At 37.9% G+C, this 24,351-nt stretch overlaps 2 protein-coding genes and 1 long non-coding RNA gene across 4 annotated transcripts in view; 1 reads left to right on the forward strand and 2 right to left on the reverse strand.

Moving 5' to 3' along the window:
* lin-28 (protein lin-28 homolog) overlaps nucleotides 1-9,281 on the reverse strand; it is a 123,117-nt gene extending 113,836 nt beyond the window's left edge. The window contains exon 1 of the mRNA XM_067082360.1: nucleotides 9,002-9,281. Within this exon, the coding sequence (XP_066938461.1) occupies nucleotides 9,002-9,110 (109 nt within the window). The 5' untranslated portion in view covers nucleotides 9,111-9,281. The remainder of the gene's footprint in view (nucleotides 1-9,001) is intronic.
* Nucleotides 9,282-17,994: 8,713 nt separating this feature from the next.
* LOC136825673 (uncharacterized) overlaps nucleotides 17,995-24,351 on the reverse strand; it is a 42,922-nt gene continuing 36,565 nt past the window's right edge. For both annotated transcript variants that reach the window (XM_067082364.1, XM_067082365.1), the window contains exons 8-12: nucleotides 23,545-23,731; nucleotides 21,264-21,390; nucleotides 20,314-20,421; nucleotides 19,357-19,517; nucleotides 17,995-19,086 (exon numbers count right to left, since the gene is read on the reverse strand). In XM_067082364.1, coding sequence (XP_066938465.1) covers nucleotides 18,882-19,086; nucleotides 19,357-19,517; nucleotides 20,314-20,421; nucleotides 21,264-21,390; nucleotides 23,545-23,731 — 788 coding nt within the window. In that variant the 3' untranslated portion in view covers nucleotides 17,995-18,881. The remainder of the gene's footprint in view (nucleotides 19,087-19,356; nucleotides 19,518-20,313; nucleotides 20,422-21,263; nucleotides 21,391-23,544; nucleotides 23,732-24,351) is intronic.
* On the forward strand, nucleotides 21,341-24,346 carry LOC136825677 (uncharacterized). Its single transcript, XR_010849397.1, has 3 exons — nucleotides 21,341-21,471; nucleotides 23,519-23,737; nucleotides 24,110-24,346. It is a non-coding gene; the product is annotated as an uncharacterized lncRNA (long non-coding RNA).

Raw genomic sequence — 24,351 nt, forward strand, 5'->3', positions numbered from 1 at the left:
AGAAAATATATACGACAGTAAAGCTATGTAGTAATGGCAACATCCTGCGCAAAGAAATAAAAAAAAAACCTTCGGTTGCCAAAAAAAAAAAAAAATTATACTGACTATGTTAGTAATAAGAAGAAAAAATATACGAGCGACGTTAAACGGAGGTATAGCCGATCGCCAAGAGTTGCGGAGAGCTTCGAACGAAGGGAAACATTTTCCGGCCTCAAGCGGCTTCGAAGCATGGCGGCGGGAGAGAGAGAGAGAGAGAGAGAGAGAGAGAGAGAGAGAGAGAGAGAGAGAGAGAGAGAGATGACTCCTCCATTTCATTTCCTACTCGGGAAAATAAATTCAGCGAAATCGTTTCCAGAAATATATGACCTTCATGTTCTGACAAACTTAGCGAGCTGGAAAACTTATGTTAGGAATAGAGTGAGTATATAAGGTAAGAATAGAACCGAGTAGAATACAGAGTTTAGGCCAAAGGCCAACCGCTGCGACCTATGAGGTCATTCAGCGCTGAAACGGAAACTGACAGTAAAAAAAGGTTTGAAAGGTGTAACAGGATAAAAACCTCGCAATTGCACTATGAGTCCATTGTTAGGAGAGGTAGGAAATTAAGATAGAAAAGAATGTGAACGGAGGTACAGTAAAAGGAATGATAGGGGTTGCAGCTAGAGTTCGAAGGGACGCTGCAAAGAATCTTAAGTAATGCCTACAGTGCACCGCATGAGGTTAATTTAAGTATACCTTAGTTTTACCAGACCACTGAGCTGATTAACAGCTCTCCTATAGGGCTAGCCCGAAGGATTAGATTTATTCTACGTGGCTAAAAACCAGTTGGTTATACCTAGCAACGGGACCTACAGCTTATTGTGGAATCCGAACCACATTATAGCGAGAAATGAATTTCTATCACCAGAAATAAATTCCTCTAATTCTTCGTTGGCCTGCCGACCGGAGACTCGAACTCGGGCCTAGCAGAGTGCTAGCCGAGAACTCTACCGACTCGTCCAACGAGAAAGCCCTACAGTTACACTAAGTGATAATTAGAGAGGTTGGACAGCATGGCTGAAGAAAGGAAGCGGGAATGGAGGTCAAGTAAAAGGCTAAAATGTGGAAGCTTTAGATGCCTATATAAGGGACGCTCCGAACAGCCTGAAGTAATGCCTTCAGTTGAAAAATCCTCATAGTAGTAGGAGTCTTGAAATGGAGAATCGAATCCACAAATCCACAGATATGTATGGGTACATGGGTCTATATCTAAACAAATTTCTACAGACAGCTCTCGGGAATCCGTTCGATTCTACAGAGAGAGCTTTCGGGAACCTATTTGAACAGATTTCCGAAAGCTCTCCGGAGAGATCTATTTCTAAATATATGTACCCATAACTGTGGATTTATTTCTCTCGTGTCTTCAGTGATCCACAGGAAGGCAAAAAAATACCATAGCAATTATTATTATTATTATTATTTTACAATTTTTCAACACTGGGTCAAAAACGTGCAAACCGTGCTTCCACAGACTAGAGACCCGTACGTGCGCCTGCGCCTATGAGAGAGATTACCTGACGAGCGGTTCTCTCCCAAACGCGGGCGCGGGGATTACTTTCAGGGAATAGTCCTATTAATTTCTGATGAAAGAAAAACCTCCCAACCGAAATTTCATTTTTAAAAAAAAAAAAAAAAAAATAGGACCTACGCAATATTCCCCAATCTGACCAAAATTCAACGCAAACAAAAGCTTGGATATTACCGGGGACCAAAGTCTCCATAAAGCACAAAGCAAATATTTCAGTCAAATTCCTTCGTCGTGGTTGAATACAAGGAGGACCTCTTCTTTCAGTTTCCCCCCTCCGACGGAAAAATAGGGAAATTAATGGGGAACCAGGATATAAAAGGTATTACCATGGACGTTCTCCTTGCGAAATTTCAACGGTGGTTGTAAAAATAATTTCAACACACACAGATATATATATATATATATATATATATATAATTACATACATACATACAACATACACACACACACATATATATAGATTACATACATAAGTACAGTACATACAAACTGTGTGTTGTGCGTTTGTATTATCAAGCACCTCAAATACTATTTTATAAGCAGATTTAAGCAATTTACGAAGCGCATGACAATGGCCAATTGTTATAGTTGAATAACCCATCACTGCTAAGAATGAGAATGAATGAATAATGAGACGCCTAACTTATTCATTCTCTCTCTATCTCTCTCTCTCTCTCTCGCCCTAAAAGTGGCATTATCCATATTCTAACAGCCGTTCCCCTTCCCTGACTGACAGCTTCTCTTAGTACCCGTAGATTACGCCCAGAAAAGGCTGGGGCTGTTACCTGAACCCACGTTCTTCCTTTTTGTCATAAGTAAACGGTGCCCACCCACGCATCTTCTTCTTCTTCTCTCTCTCTCTCTCTCTCTCTCTCATTCGGTTTTCATGAGCACACATTTTTCTCTCTCCTCGAGGTGCTTAAACGAACGTTTAGCGTCACCCTCTGAAACTGACACTTTTCGGCAAACCAAGTTTGAGAGGCGCAAGTCGTAAACGACTCTGAGTCATAGCTCTCGCTCTCTCTCTCTCTCTCGTTCATCTGGAATTCACAAATAAAAGCATTTTCCCTCAGCAACATAAATACTGTTTAATGTTTTAGAATGTGCACTATCGATTAATCTGTCGACCCTCTTTTGATTTCAAGCGCTGAATACGACTGCTGTTTTTGTCATAATACTCTTTACTATAAAAGTAAAATAGAAACCTGACGTTAGTTAAGTATATCTCAGTTTAACCAGACCACTGAGCTGATTAACAGCTCTCCTAGGGCTGGCCCGAAGTAATGTTTGTTTTGGTTAATGCTTGAATGGGTGACCACCAGTAACTAGTCGACCCCAACATACACACACACACACATACACTGCGCCCCTCACCTCTAACAGGTTCCTCTGTACTCATATATACAAACTATATATACATACATATATATACATATATATAGATAGACAATATATAATATATATATATATATATATATATATATATATATATATATATATATATATATATATATATAGATAGACAATATATAATATATATATATATATATATATATATATATATATATATATATATATATATATATATATATATATATATATATATATATATATATATATATATATATATATATAATCTGATCACACGCAGTACTGCCAAGGTTATTTTACGAGTTTTGAGGATACTGCCTCATCCACAGGCTGAAATCAATGACCAAACCACAATAATATCTGAAAACCCAATGAAACTTGTCTTGTATAAACAAAATTAACAAAATAAACCAAATACAACAAAAGCAAACACAATAAGAGTATTAACTTGACCACTACTTATGTTTAGGTTATTCATTTTGGATGGAATATAGTTAACTTGAGCACTAATTATGATTATGTTATTAATTTTGGATGGAATATAGGGAATATAGAGTTTAGGCCAAAGACCAAGCACTGGGACCTACGAGGTCATTCGGCGCTGGAGAGGAAATTGACAGCAGGTAGGTGTTAAAAGTGTAACAGGAGGAAAATCTCGCCGTTGCACGTTGAAATAATTGTTAGGAGAAGGTGGACAGCAAGATGGAAGAAAGGTAATATGAAAGGAGGTACAGTAAAAGGAACGAAAGGGGTTGCAGCTATAGAAGGCGCACTGCAAAGAACCTTAAGGGATGCCTACAGTGCGCCGTATGAGGTGCGCTGACGGCACTAAACCTCCTTCATGTTTTACAACATCTACTTTTTAATCCTTAACTCCAACTATTTTTTCTTTTATTCTTTTTAATGATCCATCTTCTTACCGAATTTTATACATGTCACTGTTTTCATTCCTAGGAGATAATTATTTATAATTATATTTTCAGTGATTTTTATAGTTTTAGCTGCAAATTTTAGCCAAATCATAGGTTCATCAGGCAGGAAACAGAGCCGAGTGAGATCTCTCTCTCTCTCTCTCTCTCTCTCTCTCTCTCTCTCTCTCTCTATATATATATATATATATATATATATATATATATATATATATATATATATATATATATATATATATATATATATATATATATATATATATATATATATATATATATATATATATATATATATATAAGCATTGTTCTGCAAAACCCGCCTTGTCATCACATTACACATCTTGGCCACCATCACCAATCGGTAACCAGTTTTAATGGAGACAGAATGTTTTGGACTGCAAGACAGCATTTTGGCCAAGAGGCCAAGCGCTGGGACCTATGGGGTCCATTCAGCGCTGAAAGCCCTTCGTTGGGTGAGTCGGTAGAGCTTCGGACTGTCCTTCGATGGGCCGGAGTTCAATTCCCCCGGCCGGCTGATGAAGAGTTAGAGGAATTTATTTCTGGTGATAGAAATTCATTTCTCGCTACAATGTGGTTCGGATTCCACAATAAGCTGTAGGTCCCGTTGCTAAGTAACCAATTGGTTCTTAGCCACGTAAAATAAGTCTAATCCTTCGGGCCAGCCCTAGGAGAGCTGTTAATCAGCTCAGTGGTCTGGTAAAACTAAGGTGTACTTAACTTTTATTCAGCGCTGAAATGAAAATTGACGGTAAAAAAACTCTGAAAGGTGTAACAATTGTTAGGAGAGGGTGGAAAGTAAGATGGAAGAAAGAGAATATGAACGGAGGTACAGTAAAAAGAATGAAAGGAGTTGTAGCTAGGGGGGCCGAAGGAAAGCTGCAAAGAACCTTAAGTAATGCCTACAGGGCACCGCATGGGGTGCACTGACGACACTACCCCTCTACGGAGAACAAATTAAAAAAAAGTACTGCTTTTAATTTCGGAAAAATCTTTCTTGCTTTGTTTCATCAAGCCGTACTGCTCACGGTGCGCGCCCAAATAAACCGTCTAGAATCCTCCGATGCCACCGAATGCCATGAGCAAGCTAAAAGGTCAATATTCATTCGGAACTTCAGAACAAGATTTAACATATTACGCGAGAATGCATCACCGCACTTTCGTATATAATATTCCATTCTTTAAGAGGCAATTTGGCCTCTGAATACAAAATATACTATGAAACTATCAAATATATCTGACAACTTTCTATGCGTAAGTGGTTATTTGCTGTCATATATATATATATATATATATATATATATATATATATATATATATATATATATATATGATATTAGAAGACATATAACCACACCTAATTATATAGATCGATGTAATTCGTGAAGAAAAAACAATGCAACCCCTCTTTCGCTAAAAAAAAAAAAGTCATAATCACTAAAAACTAAAGTATTCTGAACCCTCGTTTACTTTAAGAAAAAAAAAAAAAAAAGCCATTTACAAAAATGAGGACCTTTCACCCGTGCCTCGACCTGACATTCTTAAACGCCCTCTGCATTCCTCGAGTTATTCCTCCACGCGAGTGTTAGTTTGGTCTAACCAAACACCTGCATTGCCTTCATTTTGGGGGATTTCCTGCGAGAACGCTCCTCATTTGTCTTCTGTCTTCGTTGTTGCTATACGCGTGGGAGGTCGTTGTTTCTCTCCTCCTCCTCCTTCTTCAGGCATCTCTTGGTCGAGTGACGCTGTCGTTTCTCTTTCCTGCGTGTTCAGGTAAAAGGGGGTCGTTGGTTCTCTTATTGTGGCTGCTAGCAACGTTGTTTCGTAAGCTGCTTCTTCTTGTTAAAGGGAGACCGTTGTCTTTCTTCTTCTTCTTCCCAAGTCCTCTGGTGAATGAAGGGATTTCGTATGTTTTTTTCATTTCCAAATTTCTTCTTACTTTTTTCCAGTAGGATGTCTGATATTCTTCATTTGTAGTTTCGTGTTTAGACCTACTTCCATCTTGTTTTCTGTTGATATTAGTCATTCCAGTCCAGGCATCACTATCGTGCCTTGGCAAGCTACAAATTCGTTGGTCATGGTCAAAGCATACATTCACTTTCACTTTGTTTCACTTTGGTTTTATGTACAGCCCTCCACAGGGATAATTCCCTCTCTGGCGGGCCCATGTACGTTTTCAAAATAAGGTGCTTCTTATATAATTGTCTTTCAGTGTTTTCTCGTCAGTATCGTAGCTCCTGAAGAATAGGAGAGTCTTTAGTTCCTTTTTAAATTTGTATTCCTCTTGTATGGTCTTCACTTCAGGCGGTATTTTGTTGTATAGTCTAGGCGCGCAGTGTACAAATGCTCTCTCGCCTGACTTACAGTTTGTTCTAGGTAACCTATATATGCTTCGCTTGCATGTCTGATTACAGTATTTATTTCGGGTCTAAAGAAGCTTAGCAGTTTCTCAGATATGTTGGTTCATCATATTTTAGTGCTTTAAAGACTGGAAGTAGTATTTTACATTCATAAGTCTCGTCTTCTAATATCTGTTTCATATGATTTCCTGGTCATTCCTGATGGTTTTCGTTCTGATGCTTTCATAATTATTATTTTTTGGACCTTTTCACCACATGTCCAAACCAGTTCAATCCATGAAGATTATTTCACTGAAATAAATAATCCCGACGATGGCTCGTCATTTTGACTGTCTCATGCCCCGTTTTTCCATGTTTATAGAGACACGCGTCGATATGACGTCTTTTCTAGCATCTTATGTTCTATATTTATTTATAAACCAAGAAACAATGACCTAAATTACCTCATTCGTTCGTTTTCTTTCTCTTAGTGATTCCTCTCATAGCCCCCAATCTCGTCGGCTGTCCATTCGCCGTGGGACGGTATTGTTATAGTATTACCTCTCGGTTCGTACCCGATCGCCAAGTAGTGTTTCTCGGCTCATTCGAAGGCTTTATTCGATGGCACTTTTCTTCTCAGGCTCTCTGATGGCCATCAACCCGAATGTTTTTACGTCCGACGACGAAATGTACCAATAATGAGACACGTATGAAGTTTGCAGGAATTTTTACAGAGACTTAACGGCATCAAACGACGCAGTTTGACCAAAGTTTGCCATTAGTTCGCCGCTGTTAGTGACACTCCTGCCGTTGGACAAGATTCCTACTCTTCCCTTTTTGCCTCGGCGCGTGCGCAGATCGCGTCCTCCAACGATGTCATTTTAAAGCCGAACCCGTCTCCAACGGCACGTTCAACGTTAAGAAGACATGGCCTCTTGCCCCTGTAAAGTATTTTTTTGTAAACAAAATTGGTTATAACCGAATAGTTATAAGGTAAGGGCGGCGGGACGATACGGAATGCGTCGTATTTTAGAGTGACGTGGGCCTGACGGCTTCTTGAAAACAGTTTAACACGACCACCAAGTCCCATTTGCAGCCTCTCATTGTTTTCAAATATTCGACGAAAACTGAACCAAGTTTAAGTGAAAGAAGCTGGACAGCTAAATGAGAATATGAAAGACGCGAAGTAAAAGGGTGAAGCTATAGCGCATGGCACACTGTAGACGGAATCTCGAACGCTGAAATGAAGGTAAGGGGTTATAAAGAAAATGAATTTCTCCTGCAAATTGAATTGGTCAAACAATCGTTTCCTCTGACTAAATATTCGACTGCCTGAGTCCATCCATAGATCTGACGTCACCACTGAGCCTGGTTTCTTTGCTTCACGATTTGAAAACTAGGACACTGGCTGTGACTTTTATTACATACGTGGTAAAACCAAAACTTTTAACAGAATTGTTTAACATTACCGTAAAGAGAACAATAAATAAACAAATAAATCAAACAAATTCAGAGCAACTAAACCGTGCAATCTTATACGTAAAAGGATATACTCTAGCTCCAGAAGTTGTTTACCTTCCGTGTTCCTAGAAAATCTCTTTGGTTTGCGACCTTCACATTCAACTTACTGCCAGGTACACGATTCACGGAACCTCTCGTTGATGGGGTAATTAGCCCATACGCGCGCGCACACACACACACACATGTGTGTATATTTGGGTGTTGCAGTTCAGTAGTAGAGCACTGGGCTCGTAATCTTAGTGTCCGTGGTTCGATCCCACTGGCCTACAGCCCACCAGTTGACCCAGCTATGTATGAAAGGGTGTGGGACTAACATCCTCATACCTAAGGAAGGTTTCAACCCCCACATATATATATATATATATATATATATATATATATATATTTATATATTTATATAAATATATACACAGTATATAGTATGTGTGAATGTTATACACTGTGATTACATGTACGCATGTTGAACAAAACGTGTATTATTTTTATGTATTATTTTTCCCGCTGAACTTATTATAAATATAGCGAGGATCACTGTTAACGACAACGGAGTTAAACGAGCTGTTAGCCGTCCGTTTAACGAGTCTGTGACGAGGTACTTACGCCTGGGCATGGGGCATCAAGACTCATGGTCCCTCTTTAGGGGCATTTGATGTTTCCGTTGATGGCCTTTGGCTGCCATCTCTCTCTCTCTCTCTCTCTCTCTCTCTCTCTCTCTCTCTCAAGCAGGTTGACCCTTGTTCGAAGTCAGGACGAGGAAGGAACGACAAGGGTAAGAGATTTTTTTTTTTTTTTTACCCTGGGCCGTCTATTGTCGAATGGATTAAAAGATAAATCAAATCAGATACAGTCTTATCACAATAAACCTCATAGGCCTATTACTATCCCAATAAAAGACCGATTTCAAATAAGCCTATTATATATATATACATATATATATATATATATATATATATATATATATATATATATATATATATATATATATATGAAACATAAGACGAATTTGTTTAATCACCGCACTTTTCACAAAAATAACTAATAATCAATTCATTGTACAATAATACAACGTAAAACGTTTGCTCCTATCTCCAACTCGGTATGTTTTAATTTACAATCTTTTTTAGCAAGAACACCTCCCTGGCTGTTTGTGTATTTCAGAAAATTCCGAGAATTTCCTTATCGCACATTTCATCCTAAACCGGTATACGACACTGTCAACAAAAATACGAAGTAACTATTATGTCAAATTACTTTACCTTCTTCCTCGTAGTTACCCATTTCCAATGAAGCTATACAACAAGCCTTAGCCGTTTTCACGGACCCATTAACGGCCAGATCACTGACACTGAATGACCTCTGCATCATGGGAGGTGGGGGGGGAGCCACATCCTACTGTGTAAGAACTCGGATTTCGAAACAACAGGATTTGGGATGCGTGCGGTCACTGTTTGAAGGGGAATTTATCTTTCCAAAACACCGATATCGGGTACAAAACGCAATCCAACGCGGAACGGCCTTTCCACGGAGCAGGATTTGGCAGTACTGGGCTCCAGTTCAAATGGACCTGGTTTTATAAAGAGAATGGAAAAACGCTGAACGGCCGGTTTTCTGGTATTGGCAATCAGCACTTCGTATATACGTCTGCCTGCTCCTCTCGTAGAATGATGCTCATTGCTATTTGATTTCGTTTCTATATAGACTCTGTTTTGCTTGTTCATATTTTGAGGTCTTGTAGCTCTTGTATCATCAATTTATGTTTGCTTCCTCGTTTTATATTCTTCATGTTATCGTTTCTCAAAATTGCTATTTCATTTTTCTTGTTTAATCATTAGATAGTAAATGAGTCCTTTACACTTTTCCTTCACTCTAACGATATTTTTAAAGAGAGAATCTTCACATATTAAAGGCTGCCTTTTAATCCACGGTCACAGTCTATTAATATATTGAAACTTCAGCAACAGTTCATCAGATTGATGGCTTTCAAATAAGACTGACCTCTTCAGTTTTCCTTGTATGACCGGATGATGTCACCGAATGCATTTTTATAAAATGTTTTCCGATTGGACTGTAGCTTTCCTTTTATGTAGTTATGTAGTAGATTCAGCTCCATTTTTTTCTGTATTGACCTTCCATGCAGCACCTTATTTACATTATTATAGGAAACCCCCAAACAATCACAACTACAATATATATAAATCTCTACCTCACATTGGGATCGAACCCCGGGTCCTTGAGTGGAACGCGAGAGTCAGATAGTACCGCACTGGCCTCATACTCGAAGTAAGCAAAAATTATCATGAATACTGTACCCGCACAGCCAAAAATGGCGGTATTATAAGAGAGGGTCGACAAGGCAATTCCCGAAATTCGGACCAATTCACTTGGTTGGTCGGCTGGTTCAGATTAAGCCTTATGGCAGCACAGGACGACCCGTAAGTGGGAAGACTAGTGTGGCCCCCGGACTCTGCCCAGCAAAGAGAGATGCAAGGTAGCTTCTTCATTCTACATAGGAACAAGGCCTTTCAAATATACTCAGAGTATATTTGAAGGACCTTGCACATGAACTGGCGTGAGAAAGGCTGTTCCGGGCTGGAACATTTTATGTCATTATTATTATTATTATTATTATTATTATTATTATTATTATTATTATTATTATTATTATTATTAAGCAATTCCTGGAGGCTACTGAGTCACCGCACAGCAACACCAGGCTGTATTCGTAAATGGAGTCTGTACAATTGAACAAATTTTTTTACAGATTTTATTGTCAATATTTTACTGAAGTTGAAACGGAAAGCAAATATTTCCTACGCCTGCTTTCTTCCATTCGTTATCATAGTTTCGTTCATTCCTTTTTAATTTCAGCCAGGAGCAACGGAAAAGCGTATAATCAGATTCCGAAGTGCGTAGCAGGAAAGCTTTGGTCGTCAGAGAAAATAACTTCAAATCTCTTCGGATTTTAAGATATTCGTCGAGACACTAAACTGTCTAGTATAGTGCCTGTCATAGCCTATGGTGGGGAGAAACCTCTCTCTCTCTCTCCTCTCTCTCTCTCTCTCTCTCTCTCTCTCTCTCTCTCTCTCAACACACGTCTTGCCAGCCACGAATAGATGGAATTCATTACGTGTTTGTTTCTAATAAAAACTTGAAGTAGAGAACGGTTCCGATTGGATTTTTTCCCACCTCTCTCAGGTACCCGAAGATTGTCTCTCTCTCTCTCTCTCTCTCTCTCTCTCTCTCTCTCTCTCTCTCTTCTCTCTCTGTTTATTCTAGTGAAATATGGCTTGTATGTCGAATTTATGAGGCTCAGTATCGACGAATCGGAAGCTTGTCACGAGGATTTCCTACAAGCTGTCTCCATGTTCCGTAATCTGCGATGGGTGTTTCATCTCGAACGTTTCGATGTTCGGCAAAATTTATTTATATCTCCACATGCTTCCCTGAAACCCCTCCTCCCCCCCCCCCCAAGCCCCAGGGCCCCAACCTATCTCACGCTTCTCTATCTCTCTCTTCTAATAAATTCTTTATTGTTTCTTAAAATTATGCAGTTTGCTTTTATACGTAGTAGTTTCAGCTCATTCGCGCCTATATTTTTGTCAGATTCGGATGGATTTAGATTGCAACCTGATTTCAGCCATCAGGACCATTGTAATGCAGTGTTTAATTTTTTGAAAGAAATAGTTGGATGGAATGAGAATGGAATTGCTAATACGTTATTATTTCTGATGTACAAAATTACACCAGCACATGTAATGTTGACACGCAATAACAACAATACATGAAAATTACTGATATACATTACACATACGCATCAGTAATCCTAATATGCTGAACCTGCAGTATACCGGTATGTAACTCTCACTAAAAAATTACTACCACCGATTTATAATGACACTGATACACTGGTAAATTGATATTACAAATACTCATTTACACCCACAGATCAGTAATACTGGTTTGCAGTCACATAATATTGATAGCATTTACAATACACTCCTGAAACTAATCTACCTTAGGACGATGTTTGAAAGAGAACTTAAATTTCGTAGGACTGGTTAATTTATCGGGTATCGTCAAGCGTCACATTATATCGTAGATAACTGCATACTCTTTTTATATTACAGATGACATTTTTAGAGACTGATCATCAGTGATGTTGAAACTCTCGGGAAAATTCACATAACATCTCGGGTTGATTCAAAGAAAATATTTTATGGGATACTAAGGGAATTGGCCCGAACGTCTGTTCTTCAAGTGTCGCTGATATTTTGTACAATATCTATCTATCTATCTATCTAGCTACTTATCTATCTATCTATCTATCTATCTATCTATCTATCTATCTATCTATCTATCTATCTATCTTTCCATCTCTCTATCCGATTATCTCTCTATTTATCTTTATTTATTTACCATTGAAAGTATCTTTATTTTTGGTAAGTGCATTATTTTCTCATTTAGTAGGAAATCTTGCAAAGGAATTTTATCATAATTGTAATACCTTTATATAATGATTTTTGACAAAAAAAAAAACTTACATTTCATGACAAAACGAATTACCAGAAAAATCTTGAAAGTTAAAGAAAATTTCAAATAAAAAAAATTACACAGTCAAAAAGTTACATAAAAAAAAAAGGTCGCTGTCAACAGATACAATACAGAAGATTAATTTTTTTGTGACGGAAATTGATGACGTGTGATTATATAAAGGACATAGTTTTACCCACAAACATTCCGTAAAAGAAACCCATCGTCATGTGTGCTGACTATTAATCTAAAGACACTGACTCAATTAACAAGTGTTTAAAAAAATCAGTATTATCATTTACTACCTTTGGCTATGAGAGAATGCTAGATGTTGATTAAGTAATAGGCCTATAGGTAGTCCACTCTCCCTAATAACTTACTAGCATGGTTGAAAGTAATTTTTTTTTATCTTTTATTATTGGTTGAAAGTTATCGGTACATTACAGATTTGTGAGTAACCATTGTCTCCTTTCTCGTAATTTCTATCTTCTATTTTATCACTAGCGGATCCAAGGGGGAATTACTTGGGCACGTGCGCCCCCATGAAAGATAGTGATAAAATAATAATATTGAAGATTTAGATAATAATAATAATAATAATAATAATAATAATAATAATAATAATAATAATAATAATAATAATAATAATAACATAAAATGAATATAAAATTAGAAAAAATCGATTAAAGAATATATATATATATATATATATATATATATATATATATATATGTGTGTGTGTGTGTGTGTGTGTGTGTGTGTGTGTGTGTGTGTGTGTGTGTATAATACGAAAATTGGTGCCCCCCCCCGCCCATGAAATTTGTATAGATCCGCTAGCGCATTTTATTTCATTCTCTACAATCCGTTCTCTCGGTTCATTTTTGGTGCGCATGCGCTATGTTGATGATACTCTCCTAATTTTTCAGCTCACTGAGCAAGTCCCTTTATTGCTGTGATACTTGCGCCGAAAACGTTTCAACTTCGATTCTAATTCAGAACGTGAGGTAGAAGAAAAGTCGGCGTCTGATTCAGTAATTAGCCAAAGTGAACAGAGCTCTATATCTGCTCATAAAAAACCAATTTACGTAGATTAACTAGTAAAATGTCATCATTTATACCAGTAAGACATTTAATTTCTAATTTCAACTCCAGGGCGTTCAATATATGTTCAGCTTATATCTATAACGATAAAAAAAAAGATTACTTTCAACCATGCTTAAGGTATATTAGTGAGAGTGGACTACCTATTACTTGATCAACATCTAGCATTCTCTCATAGCCATAAAAAACTAACTTACGTAGATTAACTAGTGAAATGTCTATAGTTTACTTTCGTGAAGCAATGTCCTTACTCACTGGTTTCAATATAAACATTACTGATACATTATTTCCAAGACCTGCTTCCCCACAAGCCTTTCAGGATGAGATTACTAACATTACCGTTTTTAACGCTGGTTGTGACCACCACAGTATAGGCTAACTATCAGATATACCTAATTCACTGCTTGGGTCACCGGAGTACACAAAACACCAGAATTTGGCCTTTTATAACTCTGGAAGTATTCAACAGAACGGGATGAAACTCAGGCTTTAGAGGTGTTCCACTAAGGTGTCTATTCGTGCCAAATTTCGTCGAAATTCGTTCAGCCGTTCCGGAGAGCCTCAATATAGTTAGAATGTTTTCACATACACGCACACACACACACAAACAGTATATAAATATATGTGTATATTGTATAATTATGCAGCAAACGAACTGAGCTGACCATGATCAAAGAGAAGCCACATAGGTCTAAGAAAACTAAAAGCTAAATTTCTTGTTTACCATTAGATTTATGCTTTAAATGTAAGAACCGGATAATTAAATTGAGTATATTATAACTCTCAGTTCCGTAAATAATGAAGAACATAAATAAAAGTTAAATCTAGTGTTTACCGGCCTTTTCAATATTCATAAGATTCGTTGCTGAACCAAAAATTACGTCAATATTCGTCCGTTATCTTACGTAACATTTTTGTTTTATCTAGATGAGAATCAAATGTCTCTCATTTTCCCATTACTATATTTCCAGTTACTATAATATTTTGGAAACCTGATGTAATTAACAAGTCCCTTTATTAATTTTTCATCAACGAAAGTCATTTTACCCTTTAGTTGGTGTCATGAATGATCATCAACCTTGAGAGGTTTGCAGTAGCCAGCGTAACCAAAGATTTGCTCAGTTAATTTTAAGTCTAATTTGAAATATTTCTCGAAATGGCATTCTTTTTAAAGCAATGAATTCCCTGCATTTTAGCGTGAAAGGACCGTCTTCCTGGAGTAGCCAAACGGTTTAGCATTCCCAAGTGCATCTGTTATGATTGGTGTTTTTACATCTGTTCTAAAAACACCAATCATAACAGATTTTACGTTCTTTATTGTAGCTCTTGGTGAGTGTAATAGTATTTGCACGTAATGCATTCTTATTGTAGACACCTCGTTATTAGGCCTATTGCAAAATAGTGATATGCTTTGCAAGGCTATACAACAGGTCTCACTGAATGGAGAGTTGATTTTTTCCATCTTTTGATCTTAAAAGCTTAGAACGAAGTTCATTTTCTCAATTCCACTTCGATCTGAGGTCATCTATCTCTGATATTATTATGGTATTGTGTTCAATGTCCTTCTTTCTCTTCCTTATAGGTCTAAAACACGAAGCTTTAAGGGAATGTATTGTAGCACTATCAAGTTTCTAGGACACGGTAATCTTAGGCCTTATAGTATTTTTCCTCTTGTTCAGCAAATATGTATTAATCATAGAGGGGTAGAAGAGAGCTTTTACACTGTGTATGAAAAAGGGAACGCCCCTTCCACTCCCAGAAAAGAGAACTGATTGAAAAGCAATGAGTACTGCAAATATGATGAAGAGCCCCTACAGGCATCGTAGTATTAAACTAGACCTATAAGAAAGTATGTTAATACATGCCCGAACATATGGATATATTTAATAATCAGGCACGCTAACCTACTCCACCCAACTTGGGTGGCAACTAGGCCTAGGCTAGCCTAGAACTTCGACCGGGGAAACCCACTGTAAGTAGGGTAATAATATAATCTATTCAATTCTTGCCTGCAATACATAGTTTAATTTTTATTTTTCTATATATATTTTATAAGTACTTACTATACTTACTAGTATAGACTAACCACTCACAGGGTAAGAAATTGATCCAAACGGCTGGCCCAACTTAGGCTAGGTCTAAGCCTATTCTCGAAAATAATATTCTAGCTATAGGTTTACAGGAAACAAAGTTAAACTATGCTCCATGTAATGATAAAGATTACGACATACCTTGATACTTTTGTACTAGGTGAGCAGAAGCAATCTTCTGGTGAAGAGTGGTTCAGTATTTCGTATTTACTGTTAAAATTGGCGACTTGTTTGGTGAAGCGTAACCGCCATTCCTTTGTTACTACATTTTCCTCGATCTGGGCCGTTGCCATTGCGAAAAAGGGCTGAAACCACGGGCAAAAAAGTGATGAAATCGCAAAAGGGGTACAAGAGACTGATATGGAGGTCAGGGGATACAAAGGAAGGGGTAGGCCGTAGGGCTTTACTCCTCAACCTGATAAATTATGATGAAAGCGAAAAGTAGAACCAGCAGTCTTTTTTTTGCCCGTGATTTGTTAGTAGTAGTGGAATGAAAGGCGAACCTGACCCAAAGATAGACGATGCCAATTTGGTCCACCAGCACAGATGAGGCTGAATAATTCCTTCAAGCTTCCTCTTCAAGGAATTATTGTAATTTCTCTCGGCTGTATGGCAAGTTCTATTCGACAAAAACGGCATAATTTTCATTTGAATGAATTCGCCTCCACGCGTTAAATTTGGCTTGTTTTGTCATGGTAGGCTCGTATTTATGTATCATCAAACCAAGGCCGGTCATTTGTCCTAAATTTGACGACCTTTCTAGGGACGTATCTTATTAAATAGCCATAAGAGGTTTGGTTGAAAAATTTACTCTGTTAACGATGTCCTTGATTTTAAGTATATATAAAATTCCTCTATGTATATATTTTGTCTTCATGCGCAAAGGTTTGCCAACAACTCCGGAACGAATCCTTTCTATGAGGGACATATGGAGAGGCTGTGCAAAGGACCTGCACTAAACTGAAACACCCCCACTGAACCGGAACACCCCTAAATCAAACCACAACCCCACTAAACCTAAACACACCCCTACTTAACTGAAAAATCCCCACTAAAGCTAAGCACATCCCCCCACCAAACCAAAACACAAATAAACACCCTCACTAAACCTAAACATACCCCCATTAAACCTAAACACACCCCCACTAAACCTAAACGCCCCATCCCAACAAACCTTAACACACCCCCACTAAACATAAATGCACACCACCCACTAAACCTAATTGCACCCCCACCTAAACCTAAACACCCCCTGAATTGAAACATACCCCCACTAAACCTAAACACATCCCCGACTGAACTTAAACACACCCCACTAAACCAAAATACCCCCACTAACCCCATACACACCCGCGCTAAACCAAAACACACCCCCAGTAGACCTAAACACATCCACCACTAAACCTAACCACCCTCCCACCAAACCTAAGGACTTCCTCCACTAAACACAAATACCTTTCTCACTAAACCTAAATAACCCCTCCACTAAACCTAAACACACCCGCACTAACCTAAACACACTCCACCCACAAAACCTAAACACACATCTCACTACACCTAAGTGCACCCCCACTGTATCTAAAGTTACCCCCACTAAATGTAAACACACCCCCTAAAGCTAAACACACCACCCCTCACTAAACCTAAATTTACCCCACTAAACCTAATCACATGTCCCCTACTAAAGCTGCACACACCCCGCTAAAACCTAAACACCCCTAGATCAAAACACAACCCCACTAAACCTAAACACACCCCCACTTAACTGAAACACCCCCACTAAACTTAAAAACACCCCACTAAACCTAAGCACATCCAGCACTAAACCTAAACACACCCCCCACTAAACATAAACACGCCCCCTGCCAAACAGGAAAGAAAAGCATTTTCGATAATATATTTCTAGGGTCTCGAGTACATGGAATAAGGTATGGTAAACCCGTAGAGTTTATTTGCCACATAAATTACAAAGGTAAGGGGAATGGGTAAGGGGGCTGAGGTACAGGTTTGAAACCTACCCTATTATCTAAGTTGGGTCAAATGATGGCCACATGCCAAATTTTGTCTAGATCGGTCAAGCGGTTCGGATTTCTATAGCACACAAACATACAAACATTCACTTTTATATGTACTGTGTATATATATATCTGTATATATTTCTGTTGGTTTTTAGAGTTTAGAGGTCCTCAGCAGGCCTCGTCTTCCCGCCTTACCACACTTGGGGCAAGGACTGGTGACTGAGTCTGTATACCATCATAGATAAAACCTCCACACTTGAATGGAAGGTTAGTGGAGTTGTCTTCTCTCTCTCTCTCTCTATTTTAGTTTCTGTAACTTGTTAACTAAACACATTAGCTTAAGAAATATGAAGAAAATGAGCAAACCTTAGCAAAAGTCATTTAAGCTTTCTTGACTGTTCCAGATGATATAAAGACATGTTTGTACAAGCATATAATAAAAATTCACCTAATTCACTACCTTCGCCTCAAGAGAAATATGTGCAAGAAAGGCTCCCACTGATACGCACATTATTTTCAAAAAAACTTTATTGGGTGATCTGTAACAGACCGGTGTATGTACAGCTTAACCTATAACACATAAAAACACGGCGCAGATGAAAAATACTCATCATATATCAATCATACAAATAATAATGCCCTTTTCTATAGGTTTTCGAAGCACGATTAGAATTTTGCACATCGTTGGCTTTTGGACTGATGTCCTCACTGGTGAAAGAAGTCTGTGAAGAAATAAATAAATAAAAATGGAAAAGAGAAGATGACTAATCTACAATGAATGTGCTATACTCACTAGCTACTTTTTAAGGTGACCTTTATATTTCCCAACTTTGGCGTCTTCTTTTATATAAGAAAATAATGCGTTTTTAAGCAGCTTATTAACGTCCATCTTGCATGGATAAAATTCCCCAAATTCATGAAATTTTTATGAAATATGGTATACACCTGGTCCTTCTGCTTACCGATTAATCCCTTGTCACATTTCAAAATTATTTGCTAGGGGAAAGTATTCGAGAGATTATTTGATTTTCGATATATATCCTTAATATTTCTCAAATCCAAAAGGAAGATCATTCAACATTTACCAATGAACAGATAACTAAGCGAATATTTACGAAATCTCACGAGACGCGAAGTCGTGGCAACAACTAGAAGACGTCTCTTTAGAAGACCATACTTCTTCCGAATGAATTCAGCGAAGAACCAGGTTGTTTATACCAGTTATATTGTTGTTTTTGTAGTTTTGTCGTTAAATGCAACCTGGCCTTTTGCCGGGACAGGCTCTTGCTCGTTCGAGCATCCCATAAAGAATTGTACAACAAGATTCAGAAGTGTATGGGGCCTTATTGGACCCAGAATCCCACAAAATACGACCGACGAATAATTCTCGTTTTGCATCAGTGCGGGAACCTGTAGTAGGGGCTCGTGACCGGGGAACGTCTCTGCGCTTCCAAGGGCTGTGGTGGCCTTAGCCTGGACTTCATGACTCTGGCCTTGACGCAAGAATACAGGGCGAAGAGCAGTGCCACCAGCAGTACCGTCAGGAGCACGCCGAAGGCCAGGATCATCTTGTAGGGCGTGACGCAAAACATGCTCTCGTTGCTGGAAGGTGAGACGATGCGGTTAGGTTATTCAGGTTTAGCCAGCTAGATGGATGATTAAGTAGATAATCGTTGATTATCTTTAAATGCAGAAGATTTAGCTCTACTGACCTTTCTATCAAAGAAAATATTTTGGATATATGTATATTTTATCTTATGAAGAATTTTGAAGTAGCCTTGAAAACAAAACTCAGTGATTCACTTGAACACAACTTGCTCGCATACGTAAAAAAAAAAATGCAAGTTTTGCCTGATGAACAGTTGAACCTACCTGAAGAAATCCACGTCGTTCACGGGGCCTCTGTCCGTCCTGTATTGCTTGACGAGGTCCTGCTGGCTCTCAATCCCAGGGGCACGAACCTCAACCGAATTGAAGACCTCGACTTTATCGAGGACCCTACCCCCAAGGGCTCTGTCATTGCCACGGCTCGTCTGCGAGAGGGTAATTATAAAAATCAAGAAAACACTGTCCTTTGGTGATGAGAAGAAGGCAGGAAAATTAATGGTAGAAATTTGTGGTTTCAGTTCAACGCTTGAAGTGTGGCGTGATCATTCCGTAGACTTTGATTTTGTTTTGTCTTGATAATTCCTGTTTGTCCGTTTTTCCAAACTATTTATTCATCTACTTTTTATATATATATATATATATATATATATATATATATATATATATATATATATATATATACATACATATATAAATATATATACATATATACATACATATACTGTATATACATATACATAAATATCATGCAGATACGTGTACATATATATTTACTGTATATATCTGCAAAAAGTAAATGGACAGGAAAAAGCATTTGCAAATGAATTCGTAAAAGCTGACACCAAAGCAAGAACCTGTAGATAACATCAGCTTAACCCATGGCACTGAAATCCTACGATAATATTCCGATTATCATTATATCAAATTACCAAATGGTTATTACCTAACCGTAAAGGTAATTCTTTTCTGACAGGCAGTCTAGCGTATGTATTCACTGAATGACGAAGGGAAAAGCAATGTTTGAACCCCTTACAATTCCATAACGTTTTTCTCAGAGGATTGCCAATATTTTACCACTAGCTTTCAACAGGAGTGGAAGGCAGGTCATAGAGAATTACTGAATCTTCTAAACTTTTTTATTCTCATAATGTCCTTGCATTTACCTGCCAAAATTTAGCCCCGCCAAGACCCCACTAACTACGCCCAGGAAGGAGTCCTCACCTGTTGCACAAGAACTGCACTGTCCAAGTCGTCTACGGGTTGTATAGATCCCTGTCCGCTGGCCCCCATACGACGCCCAACGCGGTTTGATGTCCGTCCGCACACCGGCTGTTCGGGTTCGGAAAAGGAAAAACAAAATAGTTACGTGAGTTCCATTTTTTTTCCTGTTTAACGGTTAATTGTGAGATAGCAGTATTTTTGCTGCTGAGGGTCTGTTGTCATTGGACCGGTGTTTTTCTGTTTACCGTGAGTTCTCTCTCTCTCTCTCTCTCTCTCTCTCTCTCTCTCTCTCTCTCTCTCTCTCTCTCTCTTTCTCTCTCTCTCTCTCTCTCTCACCGTGAGTCTGTGGTTGCTTTATGATGGGTATTAATTTGTTCTCATTTAGTTGTTTCGTATAAATCTCTGTCTCTTTGTCTACTTTTCTCTAAGAAAAAATGTCTTTAAGTCTTTACTATGACTGTTAATGCACAATAACAAACACACACAAACGTGTATATATATATATATATATATATATATATATATATATATATATATATATATATATATATATATATATATATATATATATTATATATATATATACGTACAACTGAATCACGAAGATATGGAACGTGATGAATGTATAAATGAATGCAAATGCCATGAAGGAAAATTGAAACAACGGAGTGGTTGATAGGCCTTTCGACTAGCAGTCCTTTACTAGCAGACTGCTAGTAAAGGACCGTGTGTCGAAAGGCCTAGCTACCACTCTGCTGTTTCAATTTTCCTTCATGGCATTTGCATTTATATATATATATATATGTATGTATGTATATATATATGTATGTATGTATGCATTTATGTATGTATGTATGCATGTGTGCTTGTGTGTGAGTGTATGCGTTTAGAAAGAGAGAAAGAGGGTCAAAGGATATCAACTAAATAAAAAATTTTCCGTCCGTCCTTACCAGCTGACAGGCGCCTAGACAGACAAGAACGGTGCACTTCAGGTGCAGGTTGTCCCTATCGGGGAACTTGAACGCCTTGAAGGACGCGTAGGCCACCTTCACTCCGCTGCGGACGTTACTCTTCACTCTGAGTGGAAAAGAAGAAGAAGAAGCAGTTAGAAGAAGTTAACAAAACGAAGTGTGTCGTTGCTTGAAGTTCCCGGCTCGTGTGAGTTTTTCCATTTTTTTCACTTTTTGCATATCTGTACCCTTTGGAAAGGTATGACGTCTGTATCACTACCATGTTTCTATTTATTTAATCAATATGTTTAGAATCCATTTAAACAACTTATTCGATCGTTAAGGAAAACAAATCGAAGGAGGACGTTGCTTCAAGTTCTTGGCTCGTGTGCGTTTTTCATATTTTTTTTTTTTTTTTACTTTTTGCATGTCTGTACCCATGTTTCCATTTTTTTTTTATTAATGTAACTGGAGTGCATTTAAACAATATAACAATATATTCCATCATTAAAGAAATGAATGATACCAGCAAACTTTTTTTTACCTTTTAATTTGGTCGAAATACATCTCCACAATATGTTTGATATAATTAATGAAGTGTATGATGCTAGCCTCTTGTCATCACTATGCAATTATTTCCTCTTTTATCATAGAAGGAAGTTATTTTCACAAAATTTGCAACCCGTGGGCTTTTGTCGTGGGAGGGTAGTCGCCGTCAGTGCACCTCATGCGGAGCACTGTAGGCTTTACTTGAGGTTCTTTGCAGCGTCTCTTCGACCCCTAGATGCAACCCCTTTCGTTCCTCTTACCGTACCTCCGTTCATATTCGCTTTCTTCCGTCTTACTTTCCACCCTTCCTGACAATTGTTTCATAGTGCAACTGCCAGGTTTTCCTGCTACAACTTTGTTTAAACCACCTTACTCTGTTTTCCTTTCAGGGCTGAATGGCCTTATAGGTCCCAGCGCTTGGCCTTTGGCCAAAATTCTATATTCCATTCCATAAAAATGCTTGCCGTTATGGAGTTTGATTCTGTAATAATAGACAGTCCGTGTTTTTTTCAATGAATGGTATTAGTTTTTTCCGAAAAAGAACAGTTTCTGCAGCCTCCCCTAAACTTGGATGCCTATTCATGACACTTCTTTCAGACAGTTTGTTCAACGTCAAAAGATTCGAATCGGTTTATTTTCGATGTGATAATTCTCAAAAACGTTCGCAAACATTTATTTACTTTGGCAACGTTCCAACAAGATATGTTAACTTTTCAAAATTGGGGGAGTTGTACTTAGCTTCATGAGCGTATCTAGTGTGGAGTTAGGGGGTAGGGAGAACGCTTATCCCCCTGAATTTTGAATGGAGAAACTATCAAGTTTTGAAAATCATGTCAGTAAAGAAATTTAGCTGATACATTATAATTCAAAACTCACGAACAATTCCAGTACTTTATCAGTAATATAAAACGTTTCATGAATATAGACAAAAATATAATATAGCTAAATTTTTGTCCCATCCAGTAAACATATTGTCTTTGTAGTTATTCTGTGAAACATCCAAAAGTCACCCATGAAAATACCGATGAAGATGAAGGTGGCAATTTATGTCAATCCAGCGAAGAAACGCTCGTCTTTCCTCCCAAAACCTGAAACAAAAGTACCACGTGAAGCGTGAAGCATGTCGTGTTAAGCGGTCATTAACACGATTCCTGGAAAAAATCATGTTAATGAGACCTGTGAAATATGTGTTCGATTCATTCGACGGATCTGATGAACAGCAATCACCAAAGGTAACCTTGACTTAGAAAAAAAGAAAAAAAAAAGTGTTCTACTTGCCTCATTCACTTCAAGCACAATGACACTTGCGTGCAAAGTGTTCCTTTTTTACGTAAGCGTGAGCTTTCATCTCGATTCGCCTATTTGAGTAATTTGGTTAATTGATTTTATTCCCTTTTCTGTATCTCTTTTCCTATGAAGTAACTGAGTTGCGTTATCGTCACGTTAGAATAATAAATTTTTGCACCAAAAATTATGTTGTTCTATATATTGCACATAAGTCCATTGGAATGTATCTGCAGCTGAATCGCTTCATCGCCACTTATATTTAATTATACTCATCTTCCAAATTGCACATTCACTTACCTGCATTCTCTCCGCATGACCAAGCCAGCTAAAGACAATGATCCACCTTTCATCATAATATTTTTATCTTTTTCCCCTGCTTTGCGTGTTTAAATTTTTTTGTTCTTTTGCCCCTTTTTCAGGAACACTGAAGGAGGGGAGCCCTTACCTGAGAGGGGGCATGATGGCGTCATCAACGGCGCAGCCATTTTCGTCAATGAGGTCTTGACTCTGTTCCCCGGAGCCATCATGGGCCAAGCAAGATGTGATGCGAGTGTCAAGTCCCGATTCCTGACGGATCTTCAGGACCATGGTTGCGTCGTCTCCCACGAGGAGGTGGTCCAACACGGGTTTACCTGCAGGTGAGGAAATACGTAACAATATGTATGTATATATATTATATATTCATTATATACTATATATACACATATATATATATTCTATACACACACACACACACACACACACACACACACATATATATATATATATATATATATATATATACTGTATATATATATATATATATATATATATATATATATATATATATATATATATATATATATATATATATATATATATATATATATATATGCTCAACATTAATCTGTTTTTCCTAACAGGGGGTTACTACATACGAAAACAAGAGACAACAGGTAATGCCACATTTAAACTTTGCGTACTGAATCGTGGATGAACTTCTTACACACCATCCATCTTACTCTTTTTAGGTCCTCTGAGTCTTCCTCACTCACGTATCGTCGTTAGTTCTCTCCACACAGCCAGACCATCTCACAACACTCTGAACCATCCCTCCACCTCTGCTAACCTTGACACCACTTCTAAATATTTCTGCATTACTCAACCTTCTAGTTCTCGACGCAACATACACTGCACAAATAGTTCCTCCAGGCCTTTGAATAATTGCTCTTCCACAAGACAAGTAAATAAAACACAGCAAAAACGGAACTTA

This window comes from Macrobrachium rosenbergii, chromosome 39, assembly GCF_040412425.1.
Source record: "Macrobrachium rosenbergii isolate ZJJX-2024 chromosome 39, ASM4041242v1, whole genome shotgun sequence".
NCBI lineage: Eukaryota > Metazoa > Arthropoda > Malacostraca > Decapoda > Palaemonidae > Macrobrachium > Macrobrachium rosenbergii.